General features: G+C 35.1%; 1 protein-coding gene across 1 annotated transcript; it reads left to right on the top strand.

Annotated features, from left to right (window-relative positions):
• The first annotated feature begins 7,548 nt into the window (after nucleotides 1–7,548).
• LOC311097818 (macrophage mannose receptor 1-like) lies at nucleotides 7,549–18,123 on the top strand. Its single transcript, XM_084137695.1, has 12 exons — nucleotides 7,549–7,591; nucleotides 7,711–7,737; nucleotides 7,966–8,346; nucleotides 8,449–8,793; nucleotides 9,429–9,794; nucleotides 9,883–10,257; nucleotides 13,293–13,661; nucleotides 13,750–14,094; nucleotides 15,138–15,503; nucleotides 15,836–16,250; nucleotides 16,566–16,642; nucleotides 17,268–18,123. The coding sequence occupies exons 2-11, from the start codon at nucleotides 7,713–7,715 to the stop codon at nucleotides 16,588–16,590; spliced, it is 3,012 nt and encodes a 1,003-aa protein (XP_083993821.1). The 5' UTR covers nucleotides 7,549–7,591; nucleotides 7,711–7,712; the 3' UTR covers nucleotides 16,591–16,642; nucleotides 17,268–18,123.
• Nucleotides 18,124–18,749: the final 626 nt, after the last annotated feature.

Below are 18,749 nucleotides of genomic sequence, written 5' to 3'. Positions count from 1 at the left end.
AGAGCTTGTGATTATACAGGTGAGAAACAGTTCAAAACACTCATAATGCTTTTAGTTTTTGTTGCACAAAAAGAAACAAAAAACACATGCAAAATAAATACATTTCTTTAGAACAGCTTCACAACAACAGCATAATAATAATCAAGCGTAGCATCAGTTCTGGCAGGTCACGTTAGTCAAGCTCGCATCAGCTGACTCTCAGCTGATCTACATCTACCTATAAGAATAAGACGCCATCACTGTATGCATATATAAGATCCTTCAGTGTTATCAACAGCTATCGCGTTTCTCAGGAGCGAATTACCCTCCTCCATCCCCAGCTCCTCCTCTTGTCCAGTCAGGATTTGACATTCTGATTCCCCTCAGACTAAATTCTCGAATTATGGGTTCTGTTCTGTTTACCCTAAGGGGGGTTATTGCTGCTCTCCCTGCTCTTATCCAGGCTCGGCTGCATGGATGCGCAGGGAGTTCTTGCCCAGAACAGAACCATACCACCAATCCTTTCTGTATGCTAATTGTCAATTGTATTTGGCGATAGTGGTCCTGACAGAAATAATAATAATAATAATTATTATTATTATTTACAGATCTTTGTAATATATTTAGCTCAAAAATATCTCACAGAAAATAAATCCCATGTTTCAGCTCCAGGAAGAATTTATCAGACGAGGACTTCCCAGCAACTTCACAATGCATTTGAGAAACTATCTTAAAATCAAACCGTGAGAGAAAACAACAGAATTTGCACACATGAATATGGTTTTAGGGTTTGTGTTCCTGCATTTTGCTTGTTCTTTGTCCTATTGATTATAGAAATTTTGAATGTCACATGATTGTCTTGTATTGTATTAACATTTTTTTAACAATTATAAGATATATGTAAACTGCAGGCTTTTTTGATTCTTTTTTGTTTTTTACTATAAAATGATTAACACAAAGTAGGTTGCTTGTACTCATACTATCATAACTTTTTTATATATATCTAAACAAACTAATCAAACATTTTGTGTTATTTTGTGTTGCAATGATTTGTTAATTTGGCCCGAGACACTGGGATAGGCTTCAGCATCCCTGTGACCCTACATAGAACAATCAATCTGGAGAATAGATGGTTGGATGATTTGTTAATCTGTATGATAAAATTTACTTGGTAATTTATTAGTCATCAACCAAACATAATGACAAATCTTTTTTTATCAGGGATACAGTTGTATTTGTCTTTGTTTTCAATACAGTACAGTGGAATGATACAGTACAATAAAGTACAGTGTAACAACCACTTGAAAACAGACATCTGACGTCACTTACACATCATATGACACAACATTTATATTTTTTGATTACATGGTAATGTGATATTACATGGTACTATTTACAGGTTTATTGTACACTACAATAAATAATCACACAAAAAATGGTTTCTTTCTTTAGTTATGGACCTCTAAAGTCCACTGGGGTTGATCAAGAAAAGTTTACAGTAGTAGAAAATAAAAAAAATCTTGTCAGTAAGAATAATATCATCAGTCAGGATTATGACTTTGTGATTTACACAGAGACCAACCAAATGGAGGGCTATTAATAACCAGAGTCTATATAGTCTGTAAACTATAAACAAGATTATACTTATTTACATAAGTGTCCTGTAAATTACAGCTTGCAGACGAAACACAATAAACACGGTCATGTTATCTCTGTTTGGGAACTCAGCCGTATAAGACAGTTCTGAGTGATAGTTTACAGAAAAACTTTGACATCACACTTTGCTCAGGCATTTCAGAATGACCAAAAAAGTATTTCAACTCAGTTGAGCGCAGTTTTTTAATGCGCATTTTTACATTCAACATAATTCAGTAATGAAATATATGATTACTATTGTGAAGGAGTTATTGAATCATTTACTCAACCAATTTTTTCAAAAACATGAAATCGTTCAGTAGGATCTGGTGCATGTATTTCTGGACTCCCATGCGCTTTTGTTAAGCTCCATCCACACACAGAATAGAATAAGCATATTTTAAGCCGATACATCAACATCTCTCATCATTGGGGTGGGGGAACAGATTTCGACAGCTGAACTATTTGCCGTCGGATTCTGTTCCCTGACACACTGAGGTATTAATATTTATCAAATTGCAGCAAATTGCAAGCCTCAATAGCCTAGTGGTCAGTGCACTGACATTTTATTTTTTTTGCTTTGGGCGACATGAATTCAAGTGGTCGTCGAACTTTCTTGATAGTATACTGTCCTATCATAATAAAAGGCAAAAAAAAAAATTTTCTTTAAACTGATGCAAGTTAAGCTCCATCCACACACAAAATAGAATCAGCATTTTTTAAGTCATTACATCAACACCTCTCATAATGGGAGTGGGGGAACAGCTGTTTTTTTGCCGTCGGATTCTATTATTTATGGCACACTGAGGTTCTAATATTTATCAAATTGATGCTGTTTAAGCTCCATCCACACACAGAAATAAAATCAGGATTGCCGTCGGATTACACAATAAGGTTCTGTTAAGGTTCGTTCATGAACCTTTTCTGTGATGATTGGATTCTACTGCGAGTTCAGTTGATACAGTGTGTTTCATCTGTACCCCTGACCACCCCGCACATTTCTATAAATTGCATGATAATCTTGAAGGGCACCATGTTTTTGTAAATTTTTAGAGCACACATTAAAGATAACAAAAAATAAAGTTCAGTTTTACGTTTATAAATGGACAAGAAGCTGTTCAATGTTAAATGGAGAGGCTAAAGTGAAATTATTTGCCCTAGAAATAGACTGTGTTCAGTATATTCAGATTAGACAACCGTACATCCTCCTTTAAATGTTCACCAACTGATGAGGACACTATGCATTTTAGGAGCAAAAATCATGGGTCAGTTCAGTGTGATGTACAGCCATGTTATTTTATGTTTCAGCTCTCCTTCTGTTCCAACTTTATATAGGCCTACTCTGCTATACTATTTTGTTATTATGCCCATGTTTTACTTTTTGATAGGCCACATAGAAATGTTATTAGAAAACGTTTCTTAATTGTGTTAAGGTTTCTTCACGAAGATTATTTTTTCTTTAATTAGTTTATTATTATTAATAATAATTATTAGCTATTATGTGTTGAAATTGCTTACCTAAACATTTTTACAAAAATGTATATTGACAAATAACTAATAGCTAGCAATTCACAAATCACAAGTACATTATTTTCACTAAAAATAAACAAGCTGAGCAGAGCGACCCGACCCGAAAACCTAAGGTAAGACAACCTGTCAAAAAACTATGACCTTTTTGAAAAGCTATGAAAATAACATTTATTTTATGTCATAATAATATTAATGTGTTACATAATGAATAAATGACGACGGGCCAAGCACACACGTCGTGTTAATGCGGCCACAATATTGTCAATTTAATGGCCTGGAGTAGTGATTCTGCGTGTACCACGGTTACTAAGTTAACTTACGCCTTTTCCAAATGTATTATTTCAAGATATTTTTCCGTGTTTAATCCTTACTGTAACGCTATTGTGTGCGTGTGTGAAAGAGAAAGAGAGAGGGAATGATTTTCATAGATAATAAAACAATAAACAATTCATATTTTATAACACATTGTTTTCCAAATATCAATATGTCTCTGCATATAGACAGAAGAAACTGGAAAATGGTTGGAAACTGGCTGATTGGTTCATGGCAAACAGTTTCCAGGAGTTCATCACTACATTTTAAGGTTGATCTCACAAAAATGCCCACTCTCTTTAAAGGGGTGGTATAATACCCTTTTTACAAAATGTAAAATAAGTCTCTGATGTCCCCAGAGAGTGTATGTGAAATTTTAGCTCAAAATACCCCACAGATATTTTTATATAGCATGTTAAAATTGTCACTTTTTGAGGGTGAGCACAAACCCACCGTTTTCGTGCCTGTCCCTTTAAATGCAAATGAGCTGCTGGCACAGAGGGTGGAGCTTCAAGAGCTTGTGTCCTTTTACCTCACACAGTCATGCACTGAAAATTTCAAAAACTTTTAGCCTTTTATGTTAAAACCGGAGTCAGACAATGATGGAGAGACTCAAGAAGATGTCACAACATGTAGAATGCAAAAGGACGTTTCTGAATGGTTAGTTGATGAATTTATGTAGCTTATGTGTAGTTATCTTCTAGTCATTGATTAGCATATTCTGTCATGATAATCTATAAATCTCGTTCCCAGAATGGTTTATGTAAATTCTAGGGTTTGTGATGTCACTAGTCCTTAAAAAGCAATTTCTTTAAAAGAAAATATCTACCTTTGCTTTGAACTTTGAGCATTGTAACTTTGCAGATGTTGTTTATGCTCAAACAGCAACATTACACACTAACTAAAGTTAGAAAAGTGAAATCATAATCAACCACCCCTTTAACTTCCCCATTGCAGCAAACAGACATTTTCACAATTAAGCACAATATGATATTGACTCCTGTCGTTTTAACAGGGAATGAAATTGATGAGGACACTTGAATGAACCTGACTAAAACTATGATAGCTAAAATATTCCCTAAAATGAAGGATCAAGTTAAATTCATTATATTACAAGAAGACCAAGACTAAGATGCCCCCCAAGACCACGCACACACCAATCATGAGTGAGTTTATTACATATACTCTTAATGTAAAAAAAAAAAGAAAAAAAAGTATGTGGACACCTCCATTAATTGTTATTATCCATTTTAATTACTTAATAGTATGTACTGAAGAACTTAGTGACTTTAACATTTTCTCACATTTATGTATTTGGTTGACATTGTTATCCAAAACAACTTAAATTGCTTTAAACTTATATTGCATTTTGGAACGGGATGCCCATCCTCTCATGTACGTGTGATGGTCAGGTTTCCACATACTTTTGTCCAAACTATACTGCTATCTTTGCAAATGACTGAGCTGTTTGTACCATACTATGCACCTCTCTGTAGTTTTGTTTATCTGTAGGACTTCATTTGGTCTTTCACATGGATCAATCTCAACACAACACATTGCTCGAACATGGTGGCCAGCAATTTATCAGCTATACCAAAATTCCCAGTGGCAATACAAAAAAGACTCGAGGAGAGCAGAGATTATTTTCCTTCGACATGCAGGGTGAAGCAAATGAAGATCAAAAATAATTCAAGCTCTGTTTGTTCAGACATGCACATATGCATGGTAAGTCCCACAGTGAAGTACAGGTAAGTGCATCATTTTAGAGAAAGATGGAGGTTACGTTTTTCTCTATTTTCGTGTCCAACAAGTGAACAATACAACAAGGTGACCAGAACATGTCAAAGAGCCTTGCAGTTTCATATAACCTTTTATAGTATTTTATAGTTGTGGAGGACACTAATACGCATGTGCATGTAGAATTAATTATTATTTTTTAAGGAGTCATGGCATGAGATGCTTAAAAACAAATTCAAGAGGAAAAGATTACATTTGACGGATGTTGAAAAAAAAAAAACATTTTGTAGCAGGTTCAGCAAAGTAACGAAACAGGTTATTTCACCCCAAGGGCCCAACAGACTAAAACACTAAAAATATGGCAAGCATTGAAGACGTAAGTACATGCCAAATGAAGTGACACCTTTCCACCTATATATATATGCATACAGTACTGGATACATCACTATTTGTAATGTTTTTGAAAGAAGTCTCTTCTGCTAATCAAGCCTGCATTTATTTGATCAAAAATACAGAAAAAAAACAGTAATATTTTTAAATATATATTATAAATATTAAAAATAATGGTGTCCTATTTTAATATACTTTAAAATATAATTTATTCCTGTGATCAAAGCTGAATTTTCATCAGCCATTACTCCAGTCTTCAGTGTCACATGATCCTTCAGAAGTGATTCTAATATGATGATTTGATACTCAGTTATTATCAATGTTGGAAACAGTTTTGCTGCTTAATTTTTTTTTTTTTTTTTTTTTTTTTTTGGAACCTGTGATACTTTTTTCAGGATTCATTGATGAATAAAAAGTTAAAAACAACAGCATTTATTCAAAATAGATGTTTTTTTCTAACAATACAACTCTTTGCTATCACTTTTTATGAATTTAATGCATCCTTGCTGAATAAAAGTATTACATTTCTTTCAAAAAAAGAAATGGAAAAAAATGACTGACCCCAAACTTTTAAATGGTAGTGTATATTGTTACAAAAGATTACCATTTTGAATAAATGCTGTTCTATTTTACATTTTTATTTATCAAAGAATCCTGAAAAAGTATCACAGGTTATAAAAACAATATGAAGCAGCACAAGTGTTGCCAACATTGATAATAAATCAGCATTTTAGAATGATTTCTGAAGGATCGTGTGACACTGAAGACTGGAGTAATGATGCTGAAAATTCAACTTTGCATCACAGGAATATATTGCATTTCAAAATATAATCAAATAGGAAAAAAAAAACACAATATTACATTTTCTTCTGTATTTTTGAAGTAAGCCTATAAGAGACTTCTTTCAAAAACATTACAAATAGTAATGTTACCACTTTTGACCAGTACTAATTTTCTCATCGATGTTACCAGATAGAGTAATCTTCCATGAGCAAATGCTAGTTTAAATATGGCTACTTTCCTTGAGTAGGCCTACTGGTTTGGCAAATGAGGGGTGCACCAGAATGTGTGTGTAGCTGTTAACTTGATAACTGAATGAAATGAAATAAACTCTTATTGTATAATGTATTTTTGGTGTTCTTTTCTGTTTAATGATATTGGATCAACATGCATCACTCAACATCAAACATTTAATCACATCATTAAACAGACAAAACAATGAAACTAACAACTTGAGACGATTGATGGGATGTTACAACAAATCACATTTCATCTCCAGAAAGAATTTATAAGGTGAGGTCTTCCCGGCAACTTTACGATGCATTCCATAAAACCAGTCCATTAAGTGGGATGGACAGCATTCCTGGATGATGGTTTGGTTTTTGTTACACATTGTTTTAGGTTTTTTTTTTTTTGTACTATAACCAAACTTTTAAGTATTGTTGACAAAGTGTGTCAAGTGAATGTTGCATGTTGTTCTTTCTACTGTTTGATGAATAGGCTTACTGTGAATTCAGGCATAGGCTCTTTTTGCACATGTTCTTCGCCTTGATCAAAACATTTTTAGTCTTGAGTTTTTGGGTATTTAGACATTTAATTTTGTTCTTTTGCTTTTTGGTTTAAAAATGATAATGAGAAATGCTTTGACACTGTGTGCAGTTTTATCAAACATTAAAATATATTTCCATAGCTTAGTGTTGTAGTGCATCACATATTTTGTTGATATATTATGTCCACAAACCAACCAAGACATCTGCACTCACAAGTTCAAAAAGATGGGACAACGGTTGTTTTCAAGCACTAGTTTCATGTAACAACAACATGTGGAAGGTTCTCATAGAGTACATCTATAATGGCACCTATGTGCCTCAACAGGTTTATTTGTGTCGCATGAGTTTATAAAAGTGATCCACCCATATTTAGCAAACACTATAAATATTAAGACAGTCAGGAAATCTAAAACAGAAGCAGCAAGAGCAAGAGAAAAGAAGAGACTTCAAATCAAAAGGTAAACTGTCGTCCTGACATTTGAAACATTAAAGTAATAAATAGTGAAAATAGAACAAATGATTTATTTGATTGTTTAATTTATCACAGGTTTTATATGTGCTTAATATGTTTCCACAGCTATGTTTCCATTGCTTCTATTATCAGGTAACAGAATTCCATTAAATATTTTATCATCAAAATCATAAATTGACATTTTTGTATAAGAATGTGATTTAGCATTTTTCTGGCGACTGATAATGCAGTAATTATTATTATTATTATTATTATTTTACTATTTTGAGTTAGAGTACACTATTAGAGAATACAGTCAGAATACAGAATAGAGTACACTGACCCATTTGGTCCTTGTTTTCTTAAACTGGTCTTTAACAGGTTTTATCACCTTCACCTTGAGTGTCCCTCAGTATGTCTTTGTGAATGAATCCAAGACTTGGGCAGAAGCTCAGAGATACTGTAGAGATAAATACACTGATCTGGCCTTCATTGAGAATGAACTACAGACGGTCCAGTTATTGAACACAGTGAATGACGATTCCATTGATTTGGCCTGGATTGGACTCTATGATGATCTGAATAGTTGGAACTGGACTCTAGAGGACAGTGATTTCTTCAACGAAGGACGGAAAGACTTCAGGAACTGGTATAACCAAGGACAAAACAATTATGGAGGACAAAGTTTGTGTGTGTCAATGTATAGTGGGAGATGGTATACATCAACCTGCTCCAATACACATCCTTTTATCTGCTATGATGGTGAGCAGTTTCATTAAGGACAATGAAAAAATGTGATTATGTTTCATCATTCTGAAATAATCAGCTCTCACTAATGCTCATTGATGTACTTAAATGTTTTAGGAAGACAGAATGCCAGTGCTAGTTATGTTCAGGTTTACATGTCCAAAACCTGGACTGAGGCTCAGAGTTACTGCAGAGAAAATCACACAGACCTCATCAGTATCAGGAATGAGACTGAAAACCTCAAACTTCAGTCTTTATTTCAGTATGATTCCTATTTTTGGATTGGACTGTACAGAACCAGATCTTGGTCAGATCAGAGCAACTCTTCATTCAGTAACTGGAGGACAGGACAGCCAGATAATGCTGGAAACAGTGAATACTGCACTGCAGTGTCATTTAGTGACTCTGGGAACTGGACAGATGAAAACTGCAATACTGCATTACCTTTCATTTGCTACAGTGGTGAGTATTACGTGCACCTCTGTTAAGAAATGCACAAGGTTGACTTTTAAGTGTACACCACTCTCTGGCAGACAGACTATAATTGATTTAGAAATTATTTAGAAATGTTATTCAACATTGCCAGATTTATTTTTTCATCATATTTTTCGAAAATATGTGTAACACTTTACAAAAAGATTCCATTTGTTAACATTAGTTAACTACATTAGTAAACATGAACTATGAAAAATACTTCTAAAGCATTTATTAATCTTAGTTAATGTTTATTTCAACATTTATTAAAAAAAACATATTCTAAAAAAAAAAAAAAAATGAACCTGAGCTAGCATTAATGTATTGATTAACGTTAGTTACATATAGTTCTAGATGTGACTAACGTTAACAAAGATCAATACATTAATGTTAACAAATGTTACTTACTGCAAACATGACATAACTAATGGCACTTTATTGTAAAGTGTTACCAAAGTATGTAAAAAAATATATATGTGGATCCTCTTATTTAGTCTACAAACATTCTACAAAAGTTCATAAATTCCAAATCCAAAATGTCCTTACAAGTAATCTTAATGATGCACTTAAAGTAACTTTTTAACTTTTATCCTTACCCTTTTTTCCCACCTTGCCAACATTAGCATCATCATCCCATCAGTATCACTTTGTGAATAAATCCAAGACCTGGACTGAAGCTCAGAGACACTGCAGAGAGAATTACACTGATCTGGCCACCATTGATAACATGGAGGAAATGAACAGTCTGATTAACACAGTTAATGGGAGTTACAATGGTTCAGCCTGGATTGGACTGTATGATGATGTGAACAGCTGGAGATGGTCATTGGAAAACAATGATTTCTATCAGGAAGGAGAGAGAGATTTCAGGAACTGGTATCATCAACCGGACAACTATGGTGGGAAAGAACTGTGTGTTTACATGGATTCTGATGGCAAATGGTATGATATATCATGTGACAACACACTGCAATTCGTTTGCTATGATGGTAAGGACTTTTTTGTTGTTGTTGTTGTTGTTGTTGTTTGAGTATTTCTGTGCGTCTATGAAATGTGTTGTATATTTCAAAATCACAGGTAGAGTGAACGCCACACAGAGATACGTTGGAATCTATGACAGTAAAACCTGGTCAGAGGCTCGTAGATACTGCAGAGATCATTACACAGATCTCGCCAATGTGATAAATCAGACTGAGAACCAGAGGATCCTTGAGAGAGCAGGTGGAGGAGTCTGGATCGGCTTGTACAGAAACAGGGTTTGGTCAAACGGTCAGATTACCAAATATGAAGATTGGAGACCACAAATTCCATATTCTTCACAGCAACCAGATAATGGTCAATATATTAATGGCCTATGGTTCTCTCAGCAATGTACTGCAGTATCATTCAGCCATTTAGGCCGATGGACTGATGAGAACTGCTTATCCAGCATGCCTTTCATCTGCTACAACAGTGAGTTTATTTTTTTCTCTTTTTTTCCCTCTTCTTTTTACGTCAGTTAATTTAACTTTTAAACCAAAAATTGAATAGACATTACAGAAAGTGGCATTAGAAGTCAATGTATATATATTTACTTTGAATATTTTTTTATATTATTTATATTATATTTTATAAAGATTTTGAAACAACTTACCACATAATTTGAATATTTTAATTTGCAGCATGCAAAAGCTGTTTTTCCAGTTAATATAATATACATGTAACGGTGTTGGTGGTCGTTGAAGGCACGAGACAAAGATGTTACATATGACACTGAAGCTTCAAAGCGCGTATCGTATCGAGTACGCAGCGCAATTTCTCATGAAGCTCCGTGCCGGAGCATGCACTGTTTTCAGAGAATCACGTGATCAACGAAAAACGAAGCGTCACTTTCTTTGCAGTCAGAGTGTTTGAACCCAGACCACTGCTCTACAGGTTTTTGGATGTTTAAGTCCATTTACTTTTTTTTACTTTTTTCCATTTACCATTTTTTTATTTTTTTATTAATAAGTCTATAGCCTATGCTACATGATCATATATTCTGCTATACATAGTTCCCACAGGCCAATTAATGTCACGTGACCTCCCCGGAGACGCCATCTTTGAGGGCAAAAGCTGCTGTGTTTACAATGTTTTACCATACTGTCTATGAGTTTTACAAGCAAATTTCGAATATTTCTTTCCATTTATAATGTTACGAAAATCATGAAGAGACAAAGTGACAGAGATTATAAAGAGACTCTATTAACACAAGACAGAGAGAGGTACAATGCGAAAATTTCAGTCATAAATGGTGTGGATCCGTATGCGCTAACAAAGGAAGCACTGAGCACTGATTATGCAGCAGATACAGTATTATCATGTGTATCATTATCTGGTATTGGCTAGGAGTTTTAATACATGTGAGCAATTCCGAGCCTGGAAATATGTGCATGAATATGAATATACACGGTAATATACACGGTATGAAAATAAATAAAACTCGCGTGCAAATTAATTAATGTAATGCGGAACTACTTTATACGCGGGTTCTTTAGGGACATAATCTGAGATTGCCGTGCTGGAATGTGTGTGTGTGAGAGTGAGAGAGTCGCGGGCGCGATCGAACAGTGGAAACAATGTTGTTTTTGTATGTTTTTAATATCTCGTCATTTTGTACATACAGGACATAATTCAAACTGCAAAGTGTTAACTTATATTTGTGTACACTCGCAATAAAAAACAACAAATTCTTGCGTGTTTTGAGGGAGTTTCTTTCCTGTTTATCCTCGCCAGCCATAACCTCCGTCGTTGTTCTGACAAAAGCTTAACGTTAGTCTTCTCACATTCATGAAGTCTAATGATGGGTATACTGTAAAATCCAAATTTAACTGAACCTCCGACACGATTTAAACATCCATTGACCCAGCAGGAGATCACCATTTTCACTTTTTATCACGAAATTAACTCGCTTCAGCTTCTTCTACTATTGTTCTGCCCACAGAAATGGCACCGGGTCGGCAAATGCTAAAAAACTAAATTTAACTGAACCTCCGGCACGATTGGAACATCCATTGACCCAGCAGGAGATGACCATTTTCACTTTTTAATCACAAAATTTCCATTTCAGCTTCTTCTTCTCATGTTCTGCATTGTAAGAATGTTGTGTTCTGCCCTCAGAAATGGCGCCGGGTCGGCAAATGCCCGTATGTTGTGACGTCATGTGGGAACTATGTATAGAGCTGGTAAGTCCCGCCCCTTCCGCTAAGCCCACTGGACCTCTAGGTTGAAAAATCGTCATTGCAAGTGAATTTTGAGAAAAAAATTATTTTCTGGTCTCGTTCGAATTTTGCCATGAATGTGAACATATGTTGTCTGCAAATTTTTAATATAATTTTTCGTGTGAAGAATGCTACAATTTAGCGGGTAGAAGTTTGATACGGTTAGACTTTGTGTGAGAGCACTTTGTGGACTACAACTAGTTTTTACATCAGACGGGAATATGAAGAAAGAACAGCCCATTTGGTTTGAATGGTGACATTTGGGTACAAAACACACAGGCATCTCGATCTGTCTCCATAGATTATCGCAGCATTAGCACCGTGATTTGACAAGTGGAGGGAAAATGTGTTATGGGGTGACGTCACATAGGCGACATGTAGTCTTTCTCATTATGTCTTTTCCACAACTGCTAGCCAAAGAATCATACAATATACTGTCAAACTCGTAACATGAAAAATTATATAAAAAATTCACGGACAACATATGTTCACATTCATGGCACAATTCAAACGGGACCAAAAAATAATTATTTTCTCACATTCACTTGCATTGACGATTTTTCAACCTAGAGGTCCACTTGGGGTTTTACGGATGGGCGGGACTTACCAGCTCTATATAAACAACATAGAAACCATAAAATAATTAGACCACCATTTACTTGCATCAAGCTGCTCAACATTTAATTTATTGCCACAATTTAATATGTGAATTATATTATCAGAAAACTGAACATTTAACATCATCAGGTTTTTATTTGTGCTTAAAAGATAAAACAACGGCGCTGCGCACTCGGGTTTATGGCTGCCATAAATTTTACCTGCCACAAGATGGCGCTGTTTTCGACACTCTTGATGTTTCAAATCTTTTCCCGGAAGAATCAAGGGAAAGCCTCAGTGCTTCATGAAGCTTCATTTTCCCATCCCTAGATGAAGGTACAACAATGTTCATTTAAACTAATACAGACCGAACAGGCACAACCACACCTAACACAAATGAGAACCTGCAAGGACTGAACAGAACAGGGAGTATAAATACACAGAAGGAAACTAACTGGTGTGAGGTAAATTAATTAGGGACAAACGAGCACAGGTGCAGACAATCCATGACATGGTGGTGACAATATACATATATATTTTTGAATTACATTTGGAAAGACCTCCACAATAAAACCATTTTAATAGTTTCATGATATATTGGTGATTGTAAAGAATAATCAATGTATTTCTCTGTTTATTTTAAACTTACAGGAACCTGTACACAATCTTCATGCACCCATCAGTATCACTTTGTAAATGAATCCAAGACCTGGACTGAAGCTCAGAGACACTGCAGACAGAATTACACTGATCTGGCCACCATTGATAACATGGAGGAAATGAACAGGCTCTATAAAACAGTACGTAGGACTTACTATGGCAAAGCTTGGATTGGACTCTATGATCTGAACAGTTGGAAATGGTCTCTGGATAATGCAACTTTAGGAGGATTTGAAAGCTGGTATGTCCAGCAACCAGTGAACTCAGGTGGACAGAGTCTGTGTGTGTACATGTCATATTATTGGGAAGTATGGCGTGAAAACCCTTGTAACTCTACATTTCCATTTATTTGCTATGATGGTGAGAACTCCTGTTGACTTTTTAAAGTTTTTAGAACAATATATTTATGATACCATGGATATATCACATACACATATATTCCCCACAGGAAGAGTGAATGCTAGTACAAGTTACGTGTTTGTTTCCCAGTCCAAAACCTGGACTGAAGCTCAGCGTTACTGCAGAGAACATCACACAGACCTCGTCAGTATCAGGAATGAGACTGAAAACCACAAACTTCAGTCTTTATTTCAGTATTATCCCTATATTTGGATTGGACTGTACAGGACCAGATCTTGGTCAGATCAGAGCAACTCTTCATTCAGTAACTGGAGGACAGGACAGCCAGATAATGCTGGAAACAGTGAATACTGCACTGCAGTGTCATTTAGTGACTCTGGGAACTGGACAGATGAAAACTGCAATATTGCATTACCTTTCATTTGCTACAGTAGTGAGTATTACGTGCACCTCTGTTAAGAAATGCACAAGGTTGACTTTTAAGTGTACACCACTCTCTGGCAGACTTGAATTGATTTACAAATTTATTTTTTCATCATATTTTGCAAAAAATATGTGTAACACTTAAAGCTACACTGTGTAATTTTTTAAGTTGATTCTTAGCAAAAAACACTTTGTTCTTTCAAAATGATATGTGCTCGTTAATGTGTAATTACTTCTACCAACTAATCAAGTATTCTCATAAGTGTAGAATCTGCCATTTAGAATACATACGAGCGAGTCGCTCGAATGGCGGCAGCCATGTTGCGCCTCCATCTTGAAAATACATTAGCCAAAGAGGGACATACCTGGAAATTCAAGCTTCGCCTTTCGCGTTTTGACACTCAGTGGTACTGTGACGAATGCGAGGGGGAGATTACTCGCGACTGCCGGCAGATTTGAAATAATACGGCCACCGTAGGAGTTAAAACACCCTCGGAATGGGAGGGGCTAGAAAGTAATGTTCAGTTGGTAGTCATAAACAATTTAACCGCTAGATGGGAGAAAATCCTACACAGTGTAGCTTTAACAAAAAGATTCAATTTGTTAACATTAGTTAACTACATTAGTAAACATGAACTATGAAAAATATTTCTAAAGCATTTATTAATCTTAGTTAATCTTAATTTCAACATTTATTAAAAAAACATATTATTATAAAAAAATATTTTTTAATGAACCTGAGCTAGCATTAATGTATTGATCTATGTTAACATTAGTTACATATAGTTCTATATGAAACTAACGTTAACAAAGATGAATACATTGATGTTAACAAATGTTACTTACTGCAAATATGACATAACTAATGGCACTTTATTGTAAAGTGTTACCAAAGTATGTAAAAATATATATGTGGATCCTCTTATTTAGTCTACAAACATTCTACAAAATTTCATTAATTCCAAATCCAAAATGTCCTTACAAGTAATCTTAATGATGCACTTAAAGTAACTTTTTAACTTCTATCCTTACCCTTTTTTCCCACCTTGCCAGCATTTGCATCATCCCATCAGTATCACTTTGTGAATGAGTCTAAGACCTGGACTGAAGCTCAGAGACACTGCAGAGAGAATTACACTGATCTGGCCACCATTGATAACATGGAGGAAATGAACAGTCTGATTAACACAGTTAATGGGAGTTACAATGGTTCAGCCTGGATTGGACTGTATGATGATGTGAACAGCTGGAGATGGTCATTGGAAAACAATGATTTCTATCAGGAAGGAGAGAGAGATTTCAGGAGCTGGTATCATGAACCCAGTAATGGAGCGAATAAACTGTGTGTTTACATGGATTATAATGGAAACTGGTTTGATTTATCATGTGAAAGTAATTCTACATTTGTTTGCTACAATGGTAAGACATTACAAGTAAAAAATGTATGTGTGTGTGTATATATATATATATCTTCTTTTGCTTTGAGATGCTTTTTTGATTTGTCAAAGAAGGGATTTTCATTCCTGAAAGATCTTGAAGTGTTCAATATTTTTCTTCCACATTTAAACCCAAAATTCTTGAGAGAAAAAGGAAATTCTTCTTTTTCATTTCTTCAGAAATTTTTTTCATTCTTTGATTAGGCTAATTAGTAATGTTTTTTGTTTTCAAAATGTATTTTATTATATAGCTATAAATTTGACAAATAACAAATAAACTGACTGATTTACATCCACTAAATTGTTTTATCTTAGGTAGAGAAAACGCCTCTCAGAATTATGTTTTGGTAACTGTGGGAAGGACCTGGGCTGGAGCTCAGAGCTACTGCAGAGAGAAATACACTGAACTGGCCAGTGTGAGAAATGAGACAGAGCGTCAACAGATACTGAATGTTACACGTTATTATTCTGGTTATGGTTATTATTCTGGTCATTATGTATGGATTGGTCTGCGCAGAAACAGACTGTGGTCAGATCAGAGCAACTCTTCCTTCACATATTGGCTGCCAAATACTCCAGGTGTTGATGCACAACCAGATAATGGTGCAAATGTCCCAGGACAGCGGGGAGCTCAACACTGCACAGCTGTGTCTTTAAAATACTTTGGTCAGTGGACAGATGAAGGATGCTTTGCCAGTTTGCCTTTCTTCTGTTACAGTGGTAAGCAAATGTACTTTCTGTAATGAAATAAAATAATAAGCATCAGGGGAAAAAACAAGCAAATTTATGTTAATATGCCATTGTTATTTGTGTAATTCACAAACTTTTATGCTAATGCTAGCTCTGTCTTCTATTTGCTTTCTGGTGAACATGATGATCATCATATTGACCCATCAATTCAGATGTATATGGTATGTTTGTGGAGATATGTGCTGTTTTCAGTCCAAAATTAGTGTTTTTCAATATACATCAACATTACCGGATTGTATTGTTTGTATTCATGCACCACTGACCAGTGTTCTTTTTTTGTTTTTTTACTGATCAGTGATGGGACTGAGAGTGAAACTTAGAAGTCTGGAAAATCTGTCAGAGTCTCAGATTGAAGAGCTTGTGATTATACAGGTGAGAAACAGTTCAAAACACTCATAATGCTTTTAGTTTTTGTTGCACAAGAAGAAACAAAAAACACATGCAAAATAAATATATTTCTTTAGAACAACTTCACAACAACAGCATAATAATAATCAAGCATAGCATCAGTTCTGGCAGGTCACGTTAGTCAAGCTCGCATCAGCTGACTCTCAGCTGATCCACGGAATAAGACGCCATCACTGTATGCATACTGTATATAAGATCCTTTAGTGTTATCAACAGCTATTGCGTTTCTCAAGAGCGAATTACCCTCCTCCATCCCCAGCTCCTCCTCTTGTCCAGTCAGGATTTGACATTCTGATTCCCCTCAGACTAAATTCTCGAATTATGGGTTCTGTTCTGTTTACCCTAAGGGGGGTTATTGCTGCTCTCCCTGCTCTTATCCAGGCTCGGCTGCATGGATGCGCAGGGAGTTCTTGCCCAGAACAGAACCATACCACCAATCCTTACTGTATGCCAATTGTCAATCGTATTTGACGTTAGTGGTCCTGACAGAAATAATAATAATAATAATTATTATTATTTACAGATTTTTGTAATTTTGTAATATATTTAGCTCAAAAATATCTCACAGAAAATAAATCCCATGTTTCAGCTCCAGGAAGAATTTATCAGACGAGGACTTCCCAGCAACTTCACAATGCATTTGAGAAACTATCTTAAAATCAAACCGTGAGAGAAAACAACAGAATTTGTGCACACACACACAAGAATATGGTTTTAGGGTTTGTGTTCCTGCATTTTGCATGTTTTTTGTCCTATTGATAATAGAAATTTTGAATGTCACATGATTGTCTTGTATTGTATTGTACTCATACTATCATAACTTTTTATATATACAGTATATCTAATCAAACTAATCAAACATTTTGTGTTATTTTGTGTTGCAATGATTTGTTAATTTGGCCTGGGACACTGGGATAGGCTTCATTGATAATAGAATATGTAAACTGCAGGCTTTTATGATTCTTTTTTTCTTTTCTTTTTTACTAAAAAATGATTTATACAAAGTAGGTTGCTTGTACTCATACTATCATAACTTTTTTATATATATCTAATCAAATTAATCAAACATTTTGTGTTATTTTGTGTTGCAATGATTTTTTTAAATTTGGCCCGGGACACTGGGATAGGCTTCAGCATCCCTGTGACCCTACATAGAACAATCAATTTGGAGAATAGATGGTTGGATGATTTGTCTGATAAAATTTACTTGGTAATTTATTAGTCATCAACCAAACATCTTTTTTATCAGGGATACAGTACAATACAGTACAGTGGAATGATACAGCACAACAACATACAGTGGAGCAAACACATGAAAACAGACATCTGACGTCACTTACACATCATATGACACAACATTTTGTATATATTTTTTGATTACATGGTAATGATTATATGGTACTATTTACAGGTTTATTGTACACTACAATAAATAATCACACACAAAAAAAATTGTTTCTTTCTTTAGTTATGGACCTCTAAAGTCCACTGGGGTTGATCAAGGAAAAGTTTACAGTAGTAGAAAATAAAAAAAATCTTGTCAGTAAGAATAATATCATCAGTCAGGATTATGACTTTGTGATTTACACAGAGACCAACCAAATGGAGGGCTATTAATAACCAGAGTCTATAGTCTGTAAACTATAAACAAGATTATACTTATTTACATAAGTCTCGTGCAGCGCGCAGACGAAACGCAATAAACACGGTCATGTTATCTCTGTTTGGGAACTCAGCCGTATAAGACAGTTCTGAGAGATAGTTAACAGAAAAACTTTGATAACACACTTTGCTCAGGCATTTCAGAATGGGGGCAAATGCATTTCAGGCATTTGTTCAGAACGTCTCATGATCGTCATCAATCTTGCCATCAGGTCCAGGCATCACCGGTCTGACTATTTGGCCGGTCTGACCCCCAGCACTAACGAAATAACTGGTCAATGCTAGCTTTGTTGCCAAAATACTGATTGGTTAAGAGAAAGACAGAGACCAAGGTCTCACACAAGAGTCCTCACATTCCAGATTCAAATTACCCAACCCAGAGCCATGAATCATTCACAGTCTCCAGAAA

Source organism: Abramis brama, assembly GCF_963993115.1.
Source record: "Abramis brama genome assembly, chromosome: 15".
Classification (NCBI taxonomy): Eukaryota; Metazoa; Chordata; class Actinopteri; order Cypriniformes; family Leuciscidae; genus Abramis; species Abramis brama.
Note: the sequence above shows the minus strand (reverse complement) of the source record. Positions and strands in the feature narration are given on the sequence as shown.